This window comes from Zalophus californianus, chromosome 9, assembly GCF_009762305.2.
Source record: "Zalophus californianus isolate mZalCal1 chromosome 9, mZalCal1.pri.v2, whole genome shotgun sequence".
NCBI lineage: Eukaryota > Metazoa > Chordata > Mammalia > Carnivora > Otariidae > Zalophus > Zalophus californianus.
In genome coordinates, this window is record NC_045603.1 from 58,225,969 (window position 1) to 58,245,618 (window position 19,650).

At 49.6% G+C, this 19,650-nt stretch overlaps 2 protein-coding genes and 1 non-coding gene across 6 annotated transcripts; all 3 read right to left on the minus strand.

Moving 5' to 3' along the window:
- Positions 1 to 1,102: 1,102 nt before the first annotated feature.
- On the minus strand, positions 1,103 to 4,326 carry MYL6 (myosin light chain 6). Of its 4 annotated transcripts, XM_027592544.2 has the most exons (7): positions 4,193 to 4,326; positions 3,916 to 3,943; positions 2,908 to 3,051; positions 2,510 to 2,683; positions 2,337 to 2,414; positions 2,006 to 2,050; positions 1,103 to 1,294 (listed from the first exon to the last, which is right to left on the minus strand). In XM_027592544.2, exons 1-6 carry the CDS (start codon positions 4,193 to 4,195, stop codon positions 2,022 to 2,024), a joined length of 456 nt encoding a protein of 151 aa, XP_027448345.1. In that variant the 5' UTR covers positions 4,196 to 4,326; the 3' UTR covers positions 1,103 to 1,294; positions 2,006 to 2,021. The 4 variants fall into 4 exon arrangements, with proteins under 4 accessions (XP_027448345.1, XP_027448344.1, XP_027448343.1 ...); XM_027592543.2 differs by lacking the exon at positions 2,006 to 2,050; XM_027592542.2 differs by lacking the exon at positions 4,193 to 4,326 and having other exon boundaries at positions 3,916 to 4,169.
- Positions 4,327 to 4,564: 238 nt separating this feature from the next.
- On the minus strand, positions 4,565 to 8,975 carry MYL6B (myosin light chain 6B). Its single transcript, XM_027592540.1, has 8 exons — positions 8,822 to 8,975; positions 7,156 to 7,378; positions 6,408 to 6,435; positions 6,028 to 6,171; positions 5,624 to 5,797; positions 5,000 to 5,077; positions 4,810 to 4,847; positions 4,565 to 4,671 (listed from the first exon to the last, which is right to left on the minus strand). Exons 2-7 carry the CDS (start codon positions 7,330 to 7,332, stop codon positions 4,819 to 4,821), a joined length of 630 nt encoding a protein of 209 aa, XP_027448341.1. The 5' UTR covers positions 7,333 to 7,378; positions 8,822 to 8,975; the 3' UTR covers positions 4,565 to 4,671; positions 4,810 to 4,818.
- A 4,244-nt stretch (positions 8,976 to 13,219) lies between these two features.
- Positions 13,220 to 13,292, minus strand: TRNAR-CCU. The gene has a single exon. It is a non-coding gene; the product is annotated as a tRNA-Arg (tRNA).
- Positions 13,293 to 19,650: the final 6,358 nt, after the last annotated feature.

A 19,650-nucleotide genomic window follows, 5' to 3' on the forward strand; every position in this document is an offset into this window, starting at 1 on the left:
CCCTGGGATTTGGGGACAGTGGAGGAGGGGTGCCAGACCCAGGGTAGTGCCTACCCCCAGCTTGCAGCTCGGCTCTGCTCCTGGATTCCACTGCCTCCCCTACCACCTTTCCCTTCTTCGTCCTTGACGTGAAGGCAGCCCGGACTCCAGGCTCTCCACCGGTTCTTCCCGGCCCCTCCCACCAGGCCTTTGTTCCTCACGTCCCGTGTTTCTCTTCCTCTGCGTCTTGGCACCTTTCTTCCGTTCAAAAGTTTTCTGTAAATTTTCTTTTTTCTTTTCTTTTCCTTTTTTCTTTCTTTCTTTCTTTCTTTTTCTTTTTTTTTTTTTTTTTTTTATAAATTAATTTGCTTTCAGTTCCATCTTGTGAATGCCTTCTGTGTTCTCTGATCCGTGGCTGTCAGGCAGGGGGATTCGGGCTGGGGGCAGCCTTCCCAGAGTCCTTCCCAGGGGCATTCGCTGCCACGGGCACGCAGACACTGGGCCTCTCTCCGCAACGGGCTGCAAGCAGCACAGATGTCGGGCTGTGCACGGGTTACAGAGTCGGGTACAGGCTCTCACCTGCTCCAGAAATAGCTGTTTGAGACTTGGAAGGACATCCTCACAACCTGGAGATTTTGTGTATTTATCCTTGCAGAAGGGCTTCATTCCTTCCCTTATTAGGCGGGAAGAAGGCAGGCATCTCATGTACTTGTGTTATTATTGGCCCCTAGCCCTGCCGAAGTGACTGACAGGCTCGGGCAGCGCTGATACGGCCTGGCTTTCTCTCCATCAGACACTCCCTGGGCTTTCCCCACCAAAGGCCGTGTCGGTGCTTGGGAGGGTGAGGGCTGGGTTTAACCAGTCGGAGGGCTAGGAGGACCTCCTGGGTAAGAGACAGAACGAGGACGGTCAGCCCTGATCCTACAGGGATGTATGGCTTCCTTAATCCCCCAAGAGGTAGCCTTTGTAGTAGCATCAATGAATGGGGCCAGCATTTCTTAAATGACACAAAGATGGATCCTACAAGCCCTTCCCCCAGCTTTCCCAGCCCCTGGTCTATTGACCCTAGATGGTCTCTCCTCCCCCCCCCTTCACCCTGCTCACGAAGGAAAGCAGAACCATGCTTAGGGCAAAGAGCAAGTTTATTTGGTGAATGCTGACAGCAATATCATCCAAGAGAAACGAGCTGGCAAAGGTGCTGTGACAAGAGGACCTAGGACGCCTTCAGGGCTACATGCAGTCTCACACAGGGGAAGGCACAGGGCTCAGGCGCACCAGGAACGTCCTCAGCCATTCAGCACCATACGGACGAGCTCTGTGGATGAGAGAGAGGGGTGAGCCAGGGAGTAGGGCTGCAGGGAGGGGTCCACCAGGGGCCAGGAGACCATAGGACCACAAGGGTAGCACAGGAGCGTGCCCGCAGAAACCAACCTTGGCTTTGCAGAGGAGCCACCTTGAGTCTGCCCAGTTCTCTCGGCCCCCAGCTCCCCTCCCACCTGCTGTTAGCTCCTCCACCCCACCCTGAGCAGCAAGAACACAGCAGGAGGCAGAGAAGTTCTCAACTACACCTACAGCTACTGTCAGCCATTGGCAGGAGAAGACAGAGGTTTGGGTTAGGGTACCTCCAAGCTGCCCAGCAGAAGGAAGAAGAAAGGACTAATCAGCTATAGCAGCACGATGGGGCAGGCAACCAACCCCCCTATGCCAACCACCTATCCCCAGGGCCAAAGGAGCACCCTGAAGCAAGACGGGGACAGGCCGGTGCGAGTTCCCAGACGCTAGCACCCCAGGCCCTATAAGCAAAACCTCAGAGCCCATTCTAGGAGAAAAGGAGGTACCACACCCCCAGGCTGTCTTCCTCTTTGAGGAACCCCTCCCCTGCCCTCCCCGGTCAGCTCCATGCAGAAACATGCCAGGAGGAAGTCAGATGGTAGTAGGGGAAGGGCAAGGGCTAGAGGGCAGAGCTTGGGCAGAAAAACACTGGGGAGGGGGCAACCAGAGAAGGGGAGGCTGGGAGGAGCCGTACCCGCCCCATGGGCCCGTCACCCCGACAGGATATGCCTCACAAATGCTGCAGGAAGGAAGAGACATTCATGGTGAAGACCAGACACAGACATGGGGTGAAGGTGTCAGGCAGTGGGGGAACAGACATTCCCTGATTTGACTCCCCCCCACCACCACCACCACACACAGTACCCCTTCCTTTCCTATTCCCATGGCCTCCCACTCCTGGGCTGGGCTGGGCCCTGCTCCTTGCCTTCTGGCTCTTTTTGGAGCCAGGGACAGGGAGAGGCCTAAACGCCGGGCATGACCTGCCTGCACAACTTGCTTCAGGAGAGCCCCAGTTCATCCCTCACCTTCATAGTTGATACAACCATTGCTGTCCTCGTGCCCTGCCACCAGCATCTCTACTTCTTCCTCCGTCATCTTCTCACCTACAGAGGGAAAGAAAAAAAAAGCATTTTGGGAACTGGGTGGCAGGTGTGTATCAGGTGGCATCTCCACTCAAGGAGCAAGGGCAGAGCCTTACCCAGGGTGACAAGAACATGCCGGATTTCAGCACCCATGACCGTGCCATTCCCTTCCTTGTCAAACACCCGAAGGCCTTCGACGTAGTCCTCGTAGGTGCCCTGGTCCTTGTTCTTGGCCACAGTCTGCAGCATGGGCAGGAAGTGTTCAAAGTCCAGCACCTTCACATTCATCTCTGCCATAAAGAAGGTGGAAGGAAAGTCACACAGGTTCTCAGGACTGAGATTACAGGGACCACAAGTGAGCAGGTGGCTCCCACTCAAAGCAGGAGAGATCTGTGGGATTTGCTAGTTGAGACAAACCTGCTTGAGTTCTGGTCTATGAAGATAAAGGGAAGCTCTCAGCTGAACAACTGTAGGCCCATTACCACACTGAGAAATTGTTCGTGAGGACCCTCACCATCGCTCTTGGGATTCCCCAGGACCTTGAGCACCTCGGCGTTGGTGGGGTTCTGGCCCAGGGCCCTCATCACGTCCCCACACTGGCTGTACAGGATCTTGCCATCCCCTGTCCGGTCAAACAGCTGAAAGGCCTCCTTGAACTCTGAAGATTCAGATACACATCAGCACTGAGCAGTTGGGGGTTAACCCATACCCGCCCTCACAACCCCTTCTGCCCAACTTTGATCATGCTGAGGCAACCAGGTATTTGTACCGCTGTACACCCAAGTCCACTAAGAGGGGCCTAGTGTCCCTGTCTCCCAATACAGGTGTCCCACATAATGACACAGCCTTCCTCCCCCCTGGGCAGAACGGTCACATCCATTCACAGGCCCCTCTGCCTACAGCAAGCCTGCCCAGCCTCCTCACTACTCGGCTCAGGGCAGGAATTTGCCACCGCCCTGTCTGGGTCCTGTCCTTATAAGGAAGTGGGAGCAGCAGCCTGGGACTGGGGTCATCCCAGCCTGCCACTTCCCACCCCTCCTGTACAGAAAGAGACCTTCAGAGGGTACAGCTATGAAGTATCCTCAGCAAATCCCCCTGTCCCCATTTCCTCAAAATTCCAGGTCACTGCTTTTTACAATCTTAACAATTCCAAGCTGGGGCGGGGGCTGTTATCGCAGGAGGAGAAAAGAGGCAGAAGCTGATTAAAGGACAGGAGCACAGGCAACTTAATACACCCTCCCCACACCGCACACACAGCAGGCATTAGGTGACCAAGTTGTTTCACATACCCACACCACCTAAAACTCACGCGGGGCTTGGGGCTCGGATCTAGAGTGGAAGGGGAGGGAGGAAGAAAGAGTGAGAAAAGAAAATGGAGGATCCAGAAAGAGGGAGAAGGGAATCCAGGAAGTACTTCCCTGGGGGTGCTGAAGAGATGACAGGTTGGGGTTAGGAGGTGGGTGCTAGAGGCGGGGGTCCCTCTCCCTAAACATGACCTCAGTAGGGGTCAGAGATTACTTACCTGCAGTCTGGTCCTCGGTGAAGTCACACTGCTCAGAGAAGAGGGGAGCAGTCAGCATCTGAACCCCAATCCCCCAAGCTTCTATCCCAGTCCCACAAACTGAACCACAAACTCCTGTTCCGTGCTGGAGACTCGTTTCCCGACAGGACAGGACTCCTAAACTTTCCAACCCCACCCCCGACCTTCCAGGCCCTCAGGTTCCCTTTGCAAACCCCTACCCCCGATTTCCCGCCTCTCGCCCCAAATCCCGCTCATCGTTCCAGGTCCCGGGCCCCACCATCTTGACGGCTCCGCTCCGCGGGACCTTTTCCTGCAGTAATGGCTCCGGTTCCCGGCCCAACCCTAGCCTTAGTACGTCCCAATGACGTCACCCTCAGCTGATCCAGCCAATAGGAGTCCAGGCCTGGCTTTATGCAGATAATATTGCTACATTAGTAATGAGGTGGGCGGGGCCCGCTGCTGCTTCCTCCCGCATAGCCCTACCTTGAGGGTAGGAAACCGCAGAAGCGGGTCGAGCTGGGCGCGGGGAAGCTGCTCCTCCGTGCAGCGGGAAGATCAGACGATATCGGACTGGGGAGAGGGAAGAGCCCACCCTGCCCGCCCTCCCGCCGCCCCCGGTCCCACGACTGAAGAAAGCAACAGTCGGACGCCTAGGGAGGAACCGTCTCTTTATTTTAAAACAATAGTTGGCCTCCTAGTGGCAGGAACGTGCTTCCGCCTGCCGGGGAAGGGGGGCAGTGTCCGACCCCGCCGCATCTGTGGAAAAAGACGAAAGCTGCCAAGGCCTGTCGCTCGCGCGCAGCAGGACACGAAAACGCACTTCCCTGCTTTTCTGCCCTGGCTGCGGGAAGGAAAGGAAACTTGCCCCTCCAGGTGGGGTGTGGGGAGCCCTACCTGGAGAGCTCAGACGCTTAGGATGTGCTTCAGGAAGGCTGCAGAGAGGAGGCAAGAGAGGTTCAGAAGCAGGCCCTTCGATAATCCATCTGATTTTAGACAATCCAGGCCCCGGGGTGTCCCCACCCACACACCGCGAGCCTTCTGCCTCCCCTCCTCCCCTGTCCCTTCTGCTCGCTCGGCCCCTCACCTTCATAGTTGATGCAGCCATTGCTGTCCTCGTGTCCTGCCAGAACAGTCTCCACCTCCTCTTCAGTCATCTTCTCTCCTGAGCCCCAGACATAGCATTTTAGTCCCTGCCCTCCCTCCCTCCCTCCCTTCCTCCCTCCTCCCCAACCAGGCCTTTCTCTTCTGGGTGGTACCTTCTCTTCTCCCACCCTTGGAAACTTGCTCATAGCAACAGAACCCCAAAGGGATCCTCTCCTTGTAATGGTAACAGTTCGAATGTGTCCCTGCATCTTGCTTCCCGTTTCATCTGCATTAGCACCTGGTGAAAGCTTTGACAGAGGGAAAGTGAATTCCAGAGGGTTAAGGGGCTACCAGATCACGGAGCACAAGCATCTCTTCCACCACAGAACATCAGGTTTTCCACCTCATCCCCTTTCCTCTGTCCTTCGGGAGGCATCTGCATGTACCCTCACTTCACCTCCTGCAGGAAGAAGCCCTTCAGATTCTCCCCCCATGGCTCTGACTTTCTCAGTCTCCTGCCCATGACCTATGGGCCGATAATCCTTCCCTGGCTCTGCCTACTTGGCTAACCTTCTTGGTCCACTCCCTCCTCTCCAACCCACAGGAGGTCTGGTCCCTGCCTCACCCAGGGTGGTGAGGACATGTCTGAGCTCTGCTCCCATGACTTTGCCGTTCCCCTCTTTGTCAAACACCCGAAGCCCCTCCAGGTAGTCCTCATATGTGCCTTGGTCCCGGTTTTTGGCTACGGCCTGGAGCATGGGCAGGAAAGTCTCAAAGTCCACACGCCGGGACTTCAGCTCTAGAGGTTAGAAAGGAGAGGGAGAGGTCACTGTAGAGTCACCTTGCTCCCAGCTCCCATCCCTACCACAAAGGCTTTCATCCTGTTCAACATTCAGTTCGTTTTTCTACCCGGAGTCTGACAGTTTTTGAAGTCCTGAGACCCACCCCAGCATCCTCTGTCACCTTGCCAGCATTCCTCGGTTCCACCACCACCCCGAAAACCCGCACTGTTCCAGGCGTCCCCCTCACCATCACTCTTGGGGTTCCCCAGGACCCTGAGCACCTCGGCGTTGGTGGGGTTCTGGCCCAGGGCCCTCATCACGTCCCCACACTGACCGTACAGGATCTTGCCATCCCCTACTCGATCAAACAGCTCAAAGGCCTCCTTGAACTCTGAAGTATAAGAAGAGGTCAGGGTTGGGACTCGGGGTTCCCATCACCACCCCTCCCCCACCCCTGACAGAATGGAGGTTCAGAAACTATGTGCTAGAGCTGGGCAGAATAGGGGACACAGAGACCACTAGCACGGAAGTTTTCAAGGTTGGGACTGGGGTCAGGGGAATAGAAAGAGGATCTGACCAGGGGCTGGGGACTAGACGGTGGAGCTTAAGGGACCAGCTTCTCCTCACCCTCCAGCTGGTCCTTGTTAAACTCGATCTGTGGAAGAAAAGAGCAGGTGAGGAGGGATGACAGGGCTCATTCAATCTCTCTCCAGCACTCCTCCCAACCAACTGGCAGCCACTTCTGGGGAGGGGCCCAACGAGACCAGGCGGGGAGCCCAGCTACCTCAGTCCCATTCCCAGCTCTGGACCTTGGGAGAATCCCAAGAGGAGGAATTATGGGGGGGAGGGCTTCCTGGGAACAGGGTTAATCCCATGCCACCTGTTTCCCTCCCTCCAGTGCCCTGAGCTCTGCATCCCTCACATAACTGGGGACTGAACAAAGGCTAAATTTACCCCTGGCCCCCAGCTGTGATTGTCTAACAAGTCTGTCCTCTTCAGCCTTCCCTCCTGGGGTTCAGGGCTGTGGCTTTTAGAATTGAACTGTCAGCCAGGAACAGGCACCAGTGCCCTCTCTTCACCTTGAAACTGTCCTCAGAACCCAGATGTTCCCCATCTCACGGGTCCCTGCCTCCAGCAGGGGGTCAGTGAGAATGTGTGTACGTACCCACACACGTTATAGGTCAGAGGGCGAGAACAAAAAAGAACAGCAGAGTCATAAGCCTGGATGCCTCCAAAGGGGGGGACTAAGAGAAATCTCTAATACCTGTCCAGTGCTCCCTGATTCCCTGTCTTCTAGATACCCCCAAATCCCCTAGGCTGTTTCCCACCCTGTATCATCCCTTCCAAGTTCTTTCCTCACTCTCCCGGGACTCACCACCACTTTGGAGAGATCGATGGGGGGCTCCTGGGTTTTCTGAGGGGCAGGGGGGGCAGCTGGAGCTGGCTCAGCCTTGGTCTTGGCTGGAGGGGCCCCTGCTGCTGGTTTGGCAGCAGGCTTGGCAACAGAGGGTCCTGCTGGTTTCTTCATGGGAACATCCTTCTTGGGAGGCATGATGTCCGGTGGCCAAAGGACAGTGTGCCGATGGGGGCACCCATCTCTGTTTAAATAGCCAGGGAGTCTGGGATGTCAAGGGGCGGGGGCAGGGGCAGGGAGCCAGTTGGCGGTGGGGAGGGTGAGATAGAGGAGAGATATGCTGGCCTGCCCTGGACTCCTATGGTTCAGGACTCCTGCCCCAAGGTCTTCTCTCTTCTGTTCACTCGGCCCCAAATGCTGGCCAGAACAATGGCCCCTTTGGGGGCAGGGGAAGGAAGCCAGAGACTGCCCAGAATGAGGGAGTTAATGTCCGGGGTAAGGATAGGATGCTTGCTGGTGACAGACACTGACACAGGGGGGTGAAGCAAAGAAGAGGACCCAGGTGCTTCAGGCCTCAACCCCCGACACAGAGTTGCCCCTTTCCTAGCAGCTTTAGATTCTTAAAGGCTGAGGCAGGGAGGGGGGCCTTGTGAGGTAGGATTGTTAAAGTGGGGTCTGGGAGGGGCACCTGGCTGGCTCAGTCAGGAGAACATGCAACTCCTGATCTCTCCGGGTTGTGGGTTCGGGCCCCACATTGGGTGTGCAGACTACTCAAAAATAAAATCTTAAAAAAACAGTGGGGTCTGGGAGCAGTGAAAGGTGAAAAAAACAAGCAGGTCCTCCACTCCGCTCTGACCACGGTTGAGAAGCAGGGGTGGTTGACCCACAGGCTAATAATCCCCAAATCTTACAGTCCCTGTCGCCCTCCCTCCCTCCCAGCCCAGAGCTGGAATTGTGCACAATACAGATAAAGAATAGTAACAGAAAGAGGAGTGTGACATCCCCCATTGTCTCCTGTTCCCAGTATTGTATTAAGGGTGAGGGTGGGGGCAAGGATCAAGTTTAACACCCACCACCCATACTCCCAAGGAAGGAACCCTTTTCCACAAGCCCACGGTCATTCAAGTCCGACAAAGGCAGGGTGCCTGCTGAACTTGCAGGGACTCACTCTGTGGTGGCACCTGAGGGGAAGGGCAGGCCCTGAGAGGCAAAGGGCCTAAATTCTAAAGTCTCTAATAAAAAGGATGTGCGAGGTCCTATGGGCTCTCCGGGTACTTAACCCCTAACCAGAGAATAATAAAAACCCTGACACTGGTGCCAGGTCCCAAACCTTGATGGGGACACCAGGGTAGGGTCTAAGTCAGAGGTGGGTTGGGAGAGGATAGAGGTTGCTGGCTATTTTGCTCTAGGGATAAGGAAGGAAAAGGATTTAGGCAGCGTTCTGAGGAAGAGAATAGTGATTACACTTAGACCCTGGAGTTCAGAGAGCTGAATCTGTCTCCCACTTGCAAAAAATGCGTCTGAATCTCATCACTGAACATTGTCCCATTTTAGAAAAATCAGAATCATTCCACCCTCCCAGAATACATCACACACACGCGCGCGCGCGCACACGCACGCACGCACGCACACCTTAAATCAAGCTTAAATAAAGGAAAGAGTCCCTCCCCAGCTCCCAAAAACTTACCCTGCGGGGTCCAGGTAAGGGCGGAGGCGGGGCACTGGGAGGAGGCTGCGGGCCCCGAAGGGTTAACTCCAGCGGCCTCGAAGCATGCCGGGAGTCGTAGTCCTCGAGCGCCCGCGGGCTCACGGGAAACGCGGCTCTCTAGCTGGAAGAGGACGCCCAAGCAGTGGCTTCCGGCAGGTGGCGGTAGTTGGTGACTCAGGCTGTTTTGGCGCTCCTCTTGTCCCGGAACTAAAAGGCAATGAGCAATTTACAGTCCCCTCCCCTGACCCTAAAACCGTGCGGGGGGTCCCCCCCGGATGTCTCCCTTGCCCAGCCGTGCGTTCCCCGTTTAGCGTGGGCTGGGGTATGTTCCGGGATCGGCTGGTGGGAGAACGCCGAACCAGGGGGAAGGGCAAAGCTGCCGCCGGCCGGATGGGAGGCGCCGTGGCAAGCGCTCACTGCCCCGGAGACAGTGGTGCGGTCGGCTTAGCTTAGCCTCGCGGTTTGGTAGTAAGGGCAGAGGCCACTGAGTTGCTGTGTGACTTGGAACAGTAACTCCAAGGTTTTTCTTTTTCTTATCTTCTTTTTTCAATGAGCTGGTAGTTGAAGTAAATGTTAAGATTTGGAATTAAGCATGGTCACCTGCCCCAGTTTCTCCCAAGTTGAAGTTTCTCCATACTGCAGCCGGGACCTCGCGGGTCCGCCTGGAATGGAGGCTTGACCGTCCAGCCCTTTCAGTCTGTGACATCTCTGCCAGCATTGGACACCTCATTCCCCAAACCATTATCAGAGGTCCCCCCCTGTGCTGGGAGGGAAGGCCCTGGTTCAGTAAGCGCCCTGGCCATGCCCCTGGGGCTGGAGGCTGGGGCTACCTGGGCGTGCAGGCAGAGAGGTTCAGAGTAGAAAGCCCACGCAAGGTCGGGAGGGTGAGGTATAAATAAACTTTATGGGCAGTAAGTGATGTTTGCTGGTTGGGGCAAGCTGCTCGGAAGAGTAAAAATGTTAGCAGCTATCCCCGGAGGCCTCCACCGAGCCCTTACCGCTTGAGGGGCTAAATTATCTCAGGCAGCAAAGGGAACTTAAGAGAATGGGCTCACACCACTCAGTTTAGATTGGAACCCAGGTTCTACCAGGTATCTGCTGGTAACCTCTGGCAAATGTAGTTACCTCTGTGTGCCTCAGTTCCCCCATCTGTAAAATAAGGATAATAGTACCTAGCTCATAAGGCTGTTGGGAGGAAGAGATGTGTTAGTATTTGTAAAATAGAATGGGCCTGGCACAGAGTTAAGTAGTATGTCAGTGTTTGTGAAATAAATTTCCTTCGCTCTTCCCAATATATGAAGTAGTTGGTATTTCCCCATTTTATACCCATAAAGGATCACTGGGCGTGAAGAAGTGCAGCAAGAAGAAATACGTTTCTCATAAGTGTTTGGTTACAAGGCTGGGAAAGAGCTGTATCACCAATGCCTTTTTGCGTCTTTCATCATGTCAGCAGTAGTTGATTTGGAAAATGTGGTTTATCTAATTTTTTTTTCCTCTTCCCCTTGGTCTAGCTGTAGCCCTCTTTTGGCACTTTGTCAAGTAGAAGCGGTTATGGCATCATCTGACTTTCTAGCATTTTTGTCTGCTTTATAAAGAAGTAGTGCAAAGAGAAAATATGAAGCCTCTTGGCAAACAGATTGGAGGAATGGCCTTCATTTTTTGTACTATTCTTGTCTTTTAATCATAAATAATGCAAACTGTACTGAACATGATCTTAACCGGGCATAGGTGATTTCTACAACATGTATGTGGATTTTCTGTGGCAAATGCCTCTCTCTTCTCTCCCCGCATAGCATGTGAGTTGTATGTTTTTAGGGATTGCATATTCTAATATTAGTCTCAACATAAAATAATTAGAAAGGGCACGTCTTTAAAAGTAAAAGAAAAATACACATTAAAAAACCTAGGAACAGGGACGCCTGGGTAACTCAGTCGGTTGAGCATCCGTTGAGCATCTGACTCTTGATTTTGACTCAGGTCATGATCTCATGTGGGCTCCACTCTGGGCTCGGGGCCTGCTTAACGTTCTCTCTCTCCCTCTGCCCCTCCCCCCTGCATGCCTGTGCATGCACTTTCTTTCTCTTAAAAAACAAAACAAACAAAAAAACTAGTAGAACAACTTTAGGAATTTCACGGCACTATAGATCTGCAGTTACTTAAATAATTGTGGGTTCACCCAATAGAGCTTAACTATAACTGTGGGTTCACCCTATAGAGCTTAACTAGCTCTTTAAACACTAGCTAATGTGTTAAGGTGCATAATAGTTTAGGACGAGAGAACACTATTTCCTAAGTAAATAGAGAATTTGTTAGGAAAAATGTCTTCAGTCCTTTGGCATTTTGACCAGGAAGTGGTATTCATGGTAACCCGTAATAGAAAGAAGGAGGATAATAAGGATGTTTTATGATACATGGGTAGTTTATAAAGTCCCATTTTTTAAAAAGATTTTATTTATTTGAAAGAGAGCAAAAGCGAGGGGGGAGGGGCAGAGGGAGAAGCAGACTCCCCGCTGAGCAGGTAACTGGATGTGGGACTCGATCCCAGAACCCTGGGATCCTGGCCTGAGCAGAAGACAGACGCTTAACTGACTGAGCCACCCAGGTGCCCCAAGTCACATTTTTATAAGCTCACACTAGACGCAAGATACAAGCAGAAAAATAAATTTTATGGTAAGTACGCTAGCTTCATTTTTTTAATGCTCTAAAACAGTGGTTCTCAGACTTAGCTGTTCTTCAGAATCTCCTGGGAGCTTTGTAAACAGACAAACTTCCAGACTCTGCCCTCAAAGATTCTGCCTCTAGGTCTGTGTTAGGGCCTGGGAATCTATTTGGAATATTTTTAGCTACAGAAAGGACAGAGAAACTAACATAGGTAACTGCAGCTTTAATAAGAGGAGTGATCCTTTCCAAATGTGCATTTGATCATGTCATCTCCCTACCTAAAATCCTTCCATGTGTTTTGATAAAGACTAAATCTTTAGTTGGCCCACAAACCCCAGCAGCTTCAAACACTGACTGCTTGTCCCAGCCACACCTCTATACTAGCCACATCTGCTGGCTTTCAGATCTTCATGTTCCCTTTTCTCAGGTTGTTGCCATGTCTTTTCTGTCTGCCCCCTCTCCCTGCCAACACACACTCTTTCTAGGGCCAAGCAGAGTACAGTGCCTGGCATGTACTGGGCAGTCAAATATCTGGAGAATGAATGGCTATCTGGATAAAAGGGAAGGGCCAAGGTTGGACACTGACACTAGTAAGTTACTTATGAGGAGATAGATTCGGGATTCAGGAGATCAAGAGAGTTCCCAGGTATTTTTACCCTGTAGTAGAACATGAGGTGATTGATTTGCTAAAAGAAGAAAGAGGAGGAGGTGGCTTGAGAAAGTCGTGAAGGTTTGAAACAGGTGTTACAAAAAGCAGGAGACGGCTTACTGGGGACCCCGTTACAGATATTCATTTGACATTTCCTGAGTGCCTGCTCTGTGCTCCCTGCATGAACTTGCTGAGCAGCATGGAGGGTGGTTGCTGTGGGAGATCGAGCTTGTAATGGTATCAACCCACGAGGGAGTGATTTCCTCCCTCCAGCAGTACTCAGCTGCTTGGATGACTGAGCTAGAGCAGTGTTGTGGAGTAGGGATGATGGATGACCATGGAAGTGATTGAGAGTCTGAATCCAAGAGGGTTTGTGGTCTGGGCCACATAGAGAAATGAGTATAAAAGTGGCCTATTGGGGCATCTGGCTGGCTCAGGTCATGTTCCCTTTTCTCAGGTTGTTGCCACGCACAGAGCGTGCGACCCTTGATCTCAGGTTGTGAGTTCAAGCCCTACATTGGGTGTAGAGCTTACCTCAAAAAAAAAAAAAGTGGCCTATTAGATTGAGAGACTATAGAAAGTCACCAACAGGCTTGGGTCTCAAGGTTGAAGAAGTAAGATAGTTGGAGAAAATAGTGCATTTGAGATTAAAATTTCAAAGGATATAGGAACTAGGCTGAGTGGCCGTGAGAGTGAATGATTGAAAGAGTAAGGAGGTGAAGGTTATTGGATCTGAGGAGAATGTTCCTTAGGGCTTTTTCAATTGCAAATAGCAAAAATCTGACTAAAACTCACTAACCAATAAAGAGGATTTATTGGCTTATGTAATTGAAAAGTCAAGAGGTAGGGTGGGATTCAAGTTCATTTTGATCCAGAAATTTCATGACATCGCAAAGGGATTTTCTAATTTTCTTGTCACTGTCCTCCATTTGTTAGCGTCTTACTTGGATTCCCCATATCTGGCTTAGCTGCACAGGTATCACATCCTTATACCACAAGAGGAAGAGAGGGAGCTTTTCTTTTTTAATTTGGAAATATTTATTATTAGTATTTTTAAATAGGCTTTACGTCCAACATGGGGCTTGAACTCATGACCCTGAGATTAGGAGTCTCATGCTCTACTGACTGAGCCAGCCAGGCACAGCAGAGTGAGCTTTTCTTCACCATTGGAATCAGTTCCTGAACTTCACTCTGACTAGACTGACTTAGAAAAATGCCCATCAACCCTTGAATTAATCACCATGACTAGGGAAATAACGTGCCCTGTTTGGCTTAGGCATGGGGATTTGCCCGCCCCTGTGACAAGGAGGATGGTGTTACTCTGACAGGCCAGTCAGGGTTTGTCGGCCATTGGAGGTTTATTAGAGTCAGTCCAAATGGGGAGGAGTAGAAAGGACAATGGGGAGGGAACCTACATTGTCCACCACAGTGAGGAACTATGATGTCAATTATGGAATAACCTACATTATACACTGAAGACGCCAGGACGGCAGCAGTATTCAGGGTGCCATACCCTTCAGTAACTATTGAGTGCCCATGTATTTAGTGAATGACCGAGATGAGAGAAGGTAGAGACAGTGTATCAGATTGGCATCAACTCCAAAGGAGCTGAGATTTTTACAGCTCTGAGAATAACAGTGGGGAAGCAGCATTGGGGTGCAAGGAGAATGTGGACCCCACCTCCCAGTATAAGAATATGGGGTTCACGGAAAGGAGCAGTCTCCCCTTGAGGGTGCTCCAGGTGAGTGAGGTCTCTTGGGAGGTGAGCCAGATTTCGGAGGAGGCTGGAGTGAGCTTTGTGTAAATAAAGGTGAAGCATTTTAAGGGGTAGAGTGGGTTGGAAGTGTTAGGTAGACATAGGTTTGCAGAGGTGATATAAGGCCCCTCAGATGCTCTCTTAGCTCCCCTTTATTCTTTGTACCTTTCTTATGTTCGGTTTTGTGTATATAATCACTCTATTTGCCTGATCCTAGATTTTTAATCCTTTTTCTTCTTTCTATTGCAGTATAATGGGCATGTAACATTAGTTTTAGGTGTGTAACATGGTTCTGTATTTTTATACATTGTGAGGTAATCACCACAATGAGTTTAATTAACGTCCATCACCCCACATAGTTAGAAAAAAATTTTTTCTTATGATGAAAACTTATCTCTAATCTTAGCAACTTTCAGATATGCACTACAGTATTATCAACGATCGTCCCCATGCACAGGTATGTCGCAGCTCCAGGACTTACTCATTTTACCCCTGGAAGTTGGTTCCTTTTGACCCTCTTTGCCTATTTGTCCTACAGTCGGAGCTGTCCCTCCCCTCCCCCCACAACCATTCTGTTTTCTGAATCTGTGAGCTCAGTGTTTTGTTTTTATTTTTTGTTTTCATTTTTTTTAAAGATTTTATTTATTTATTTGAGAGAGAGAGAATGAGAGATAGAGAGCATGAGAGGGAAGGGGATCAGAGGGAGAAGCAGACGCCCCGCCGAGCAGGGAGCCCGATGCGGGACTCGATCCTGGGACTCCAGGATCATGACCCGAGCCAAAGGTAGATGCTTAACCAACTGAGCCACCCAGGCGCCCAAAGTGTTTTGTTTTTACAGTTAAGTGAGGTCATACAGTATTTGCCTTTATTTTATTTTATTTTATTTATTTGACAGAGAGAGACACAGCGAGAGAGGAAACACAAGCAGGGGGAGTAGGAGAGGGAGAAGCAGGCTTCTCATGGAGCAGGGAGCCCGATGCGGGGCTCGATCCCAGGACCCTGGGATCATGACCCGAGATGAAGTCAGATGCTTAACGACTGAGCCACCCAGGCTCCCCATTATTTGCCTTTCTCTGACTTACTTCATTTAGCATAATGCCCTAGAGGTCCATCCATATTGTTGCAAATGGCAAGTTTTCCTTTTTTTTAATGGCTAAATAATATTTCATTGTATGTATATGCCACATGATCCTAAGTTTTAAAATATGTATTCCTTAATCACGTTAGCTTTTCCTCCTTATGTTAGTCACCTCATGGCCTTAAAGAAGGCTGCTTCAGCTCCAGCCATCACATCCTTCCTACAGTGACCCAACCGGAAAGGAAGGAGGCAGTGAGGGCTTTCTTCTGTTGACACTCCAGTCCCCAACTGACTTCTTACATCTTACTGACTAAAGCTGGGGCTACACAGAGCCACCCCAAGTTACAGGGGAGGCTGGGAAAGAGTATCCAGCAGAGAGGATCGTGATGAGCGCCCTGGGGCCAGCACACTGCCACCAGGAATGCTCTGGGATTCTGTTTGTCGGCAAGAGGGGAAATGGCTGTCGGGCAGACGACTGTACTGCTGCAGCCAGTGGACCACAGCACGCTGGGCCAGTAAAGCCGCATTTCAAGAGAGTAGTATTTGTGGGGCACCTGGGGAGCTCAGAACCTATGACTCTTGATCTTGGCTTGTGAGTTCGAGCCCCACATGGGGAGTAGAGATTACTTAAATAAATAAAACTTTTAAAAAAAGGGTCGTATTTGCAGACGTCGGTGACAGTGTACCCGTATGCAGTGGTATCTGCCTTTCTCCGGAAGAGGCAAGCCTCTTGTATGTGTTAGTGTCCGAGGCCAGCTGTTTGAGAAGTAACAGACATACATTTGTTTAATTCTTGTGATTAATGACCCTTAATTTGTTCCATCTTTGTCTCTACAGGTACAACAATGTACTGAATTATGTCTCGTCTTGCATTTAATATGTAGATCAGTACCTCCTCCCTTATATATCCTGAACTGGGAAAGGTTGGGAAAGAGTAGGGACCTTCAGGATGGGAGAATTTGTGCCATGTCCTCTAGTTTTCTGGAAATGTAATTACTTGAAGTGATGAACTAGATCAAGAGTGCTTCTTAAAATCACACATTGCAAGATCCGTTTGTATTATCTTTTTTTTTAAAGATTTTATTTATTTATTTGACAGAGAGACACAGCGAGAGAGGGAACACAAGCAGGGGGAGTGGGAGAGGGAGAAGCAGGCTTCCCGCTGAGCAGGGAGCCCGATGCGGGGCTCGACTGGGATCATGACCTGGGCCTGAGCCGAAGGCAGACGCTTAACGACTGAGCCACCCAGGTATCCCCCTGTTTGTATTATCTGAAGCCAGCTAGACCAGCAGGCGTTGGGCCACATGCCCAGTATTGAACAACTCGATAAGACACTTGAGAAATGGGGCGCCTGGGTGGCTCAGTTGGTTAGGGAACTGCCTTCGGCTCAGGTCATGATCCTGGAGTCCCTGGATCGTGTCCTGCGTCGGGCTCCCTGCTCAGCGGGGAGCCTGCTTCTCCCTCTGACCCTCTTCCCTCTCGCACTCTCTATCTCTCATTCTCTCTCTCTCAAATAAATAAGTAAAATCTTAAAAAAAAAAGACATGTGAGAAATGTAAGTTCCTCTACCCTGTGTTTTTTGGGTTTTCCTTCCTTAAATAATTTTCTGGGTTGGGGGGAGGGCAGCTGTGTCCTCTTGCTCATGGTCGAGGCTTGAGAATCCTCTTAAGTTGATGGGAAGGAAACGGAGACAGCAGAAGACCAACAGTGAGTACACAAGAGTTACTGAAAAAAATAGGAGCTTCGTTTATGGGTGGCATGAAGTTTAAATTCAGCTTTTGCTAATAAGGTGAATTGTGACACTGAGTTTAGTTTTTTTCCCCTTGTGGAACTGAGTTTAGTTTTTTTCCCCTGAACCTTTCCTCTCCTCCCAGTGTACAGCATCCTAAGGTTTATATTCTTCCAGAGAAGATGATAACGCATTCTCCTTCCAACCCCCCCCGCCAAAAGCCGTTCTGAAGTCACCTGGTCCACTGAGCCTGTTTTCAGTAATCTGCTCTTCCTCCCCCCACCACTCTCTTTCAATGTGGTAGTTCGACGGAGTGCGGCTTCTCTAGCTGCCAGTCCAGGAAGGGTCCAAAGGGAGCAGAGCTCAAAGTGAGCATATCTGAATGGTTAGAAAATATTTCTCATTTTGCAGCCCATCATGTAGGCCTGAAGCCTTTGTGGATATGGTGACACCTGCCACTAAGACACACCGTGGGCCCATGCTGGGGCTCAGAGCCTCCAGGTTCATGGCTTAGGAGTCCTTTCCCTGCACAGCCCACGAGATCATAATGGACAGCGGACAGCAGATGGGCAACTGCCTTCATTCGTCACTGTGACTGGGAATGAGTCTTACTGAGAAACTCAAAAGGAGCTACTTCACACAGGTCCCTTGACCATCCCCAATGGAACCAACATTTTCAGTGGCTGCATCCACAGTAGGTTGTGACCACTAATTAAATTGACATGATTCATAAATTGAAAGCCTTTTTTTAAAATTTATCTTGCATTTTTTCCTTTTTTTATTTAAAAAAATTAATATTGACATAGAACATTAGTTTCAGGTGTACAACATATTATTTCAGTATTTGTATACATCTCAAAATAATAAACAGTGTCTAGTTATAGTTAACATCTATCACCTTACATAGTTACAAATTTTTTTCCTTGTGATGAGAACTTTTCAGATCTCTTGCCTTAGCAACTTTCAAATATACAGTATGGTATTATTAGCCATAGTCACCATGCTGTACATTGCATCCCAGGTCTTATTTTATAGCTTCACCCATTTCTCCCATCCCCCAACCTCCACCTCTGGAATCACCAGTATGTTCTCTGTATCTATGAGCTTTTTTTTTTAGTATTATTATTAGATTCCACATGTGAGATCATACAGTATTTGTCTTTGACTTGTTTCACTTAGCATAATGCTCTTGAGGTCCATCCATGTTGTCGCAAGTGGTGAGATTTCCTTTTTATGACTGAATAATATTCCGATGTGTGTGTATGAGTGTGTGTGCATGTGTGTACACACATGTACACCCCATATTTCTTTTTTTTTTCAAGATTTTATTTATTTATTTGACAGAGAGAGACACAGCGAGAGCAGGAACACAAGCAGGGGGAGTGGGAGAGGGAGAAGCAGGCTTCCCGCCGAGCAGGGAGCCCGATGCGGGACTTGATCCCAGGACCCCGGGATCATGACCTGAGCCGAAGGCAGACGCCTAATGACTGAGCCACCCAGGTGCCCCCCACATTTCTTTATCCATTCATTCTTCAGTGGTCACTTAGGTTGTTTCCCTGTCTTGCATATTGTAAATAATGCTGCAGCGAATATGGGGGTGCAGGTATCTTTTTGAGGTAGTGATTTCCTTTAAATGTATACCAGAAGTGGAATTGTTGGATCACATGGCAGTTCTATTTTTAATTTTTTTAGGGCCCTCCATGCTGTTTTCCCTAGTGCTTGCACCAGTTTATATTCCACCAACAGTGTACAAGAGTTCCTTTTCTCACCAACACTTGTTATTTCTTGTCTTTGTGATGATAGCCATTCTAACAGGTATGAGGTCATGTCTGATTGTGGTTTAAATTTGCATTTCCCTGCTGATTTGTGATGGTGAATATCTTTTCAGGTACTTGTTGGCCATCTGTACGTCTTTGGAAAAATGTATTCAGATCTGCCCATTTTTTAATTGGATTTTTTTTTTTTGCTATCATGTTGTGTGAGTTCTTTATATATTTCAAATATTAACGCCCTATCAGATTTGCAAATATTTTCTCCCATTCGGTAGTTTGCCTTTTCATTTTGTTGGTTTCATATGCGGTGCGGGAACTTTTTAGTTTGATGCAGATGATTATTTTTGCTTTTGTTGCCTTTGCTTTTGGGTATCACATTTAAAAAATGTCATTTCCAAGACCTGTGTCAAAGAGCTTATTGCATATTTTTTCTAGTTTTGTGGTTTCTGGTCTTACATTCAAGTGTTTAACCCATTTTTAGCTAATTTTTGTGTAGGGTGTAAGATAGTGGTCCACTCTCATTGACAGCATGTGGCTGTCTAGTTTTCCCAGTGCCATTCATTAAAGAGACTGTCCTTTCCCCATTCTCTAGAATACTTGGCTCCTTTGTCATAAAGTACTTAGCCATACGCAGATAACCCCTGCTTTGTGAAAGTTCATGTTAGGCCACTTTGCTTTTAAGACAGACCTACATTAAGACTTGTTTTCACTGGGCGCCTGGGTGGCTCAGTTGGTTAAGCGACTGCCTTCAGCTCAGGTCATGATCCTGGAGTCCCGCATCGGGCTCCCTGCTCAGCAGGGAGTCTACTTCTCCCTCTGACCCTCCCCCCTCTTGTGCTCTCTCTCTCAAATAAAATCTTAAAAAAAAAAAAAAAGACTTATTTTCACTAACCAAAAGAAATCCAAAGGGGATTTTTGCTTTTACGAAGAAGGGTAAAGAGCAAAAATGTCATTCAGTTTTTGTTTTGCAGTGAGCCATCATGGAGGCAGTGAGCACCCCACACTGGGAGAGTGGCCCCCCAAGCTTCTTCCTGGGCATACATGCAGCATCCGAATACCAGAGCCTTGGACTTATCTGTTAGCAAGATGTGTCCGAGACACCTAAAAGAGATTATTTGTGGGGTCTGAGAATTCTCAAAAATTTCTCTAACGGTAATTGATTT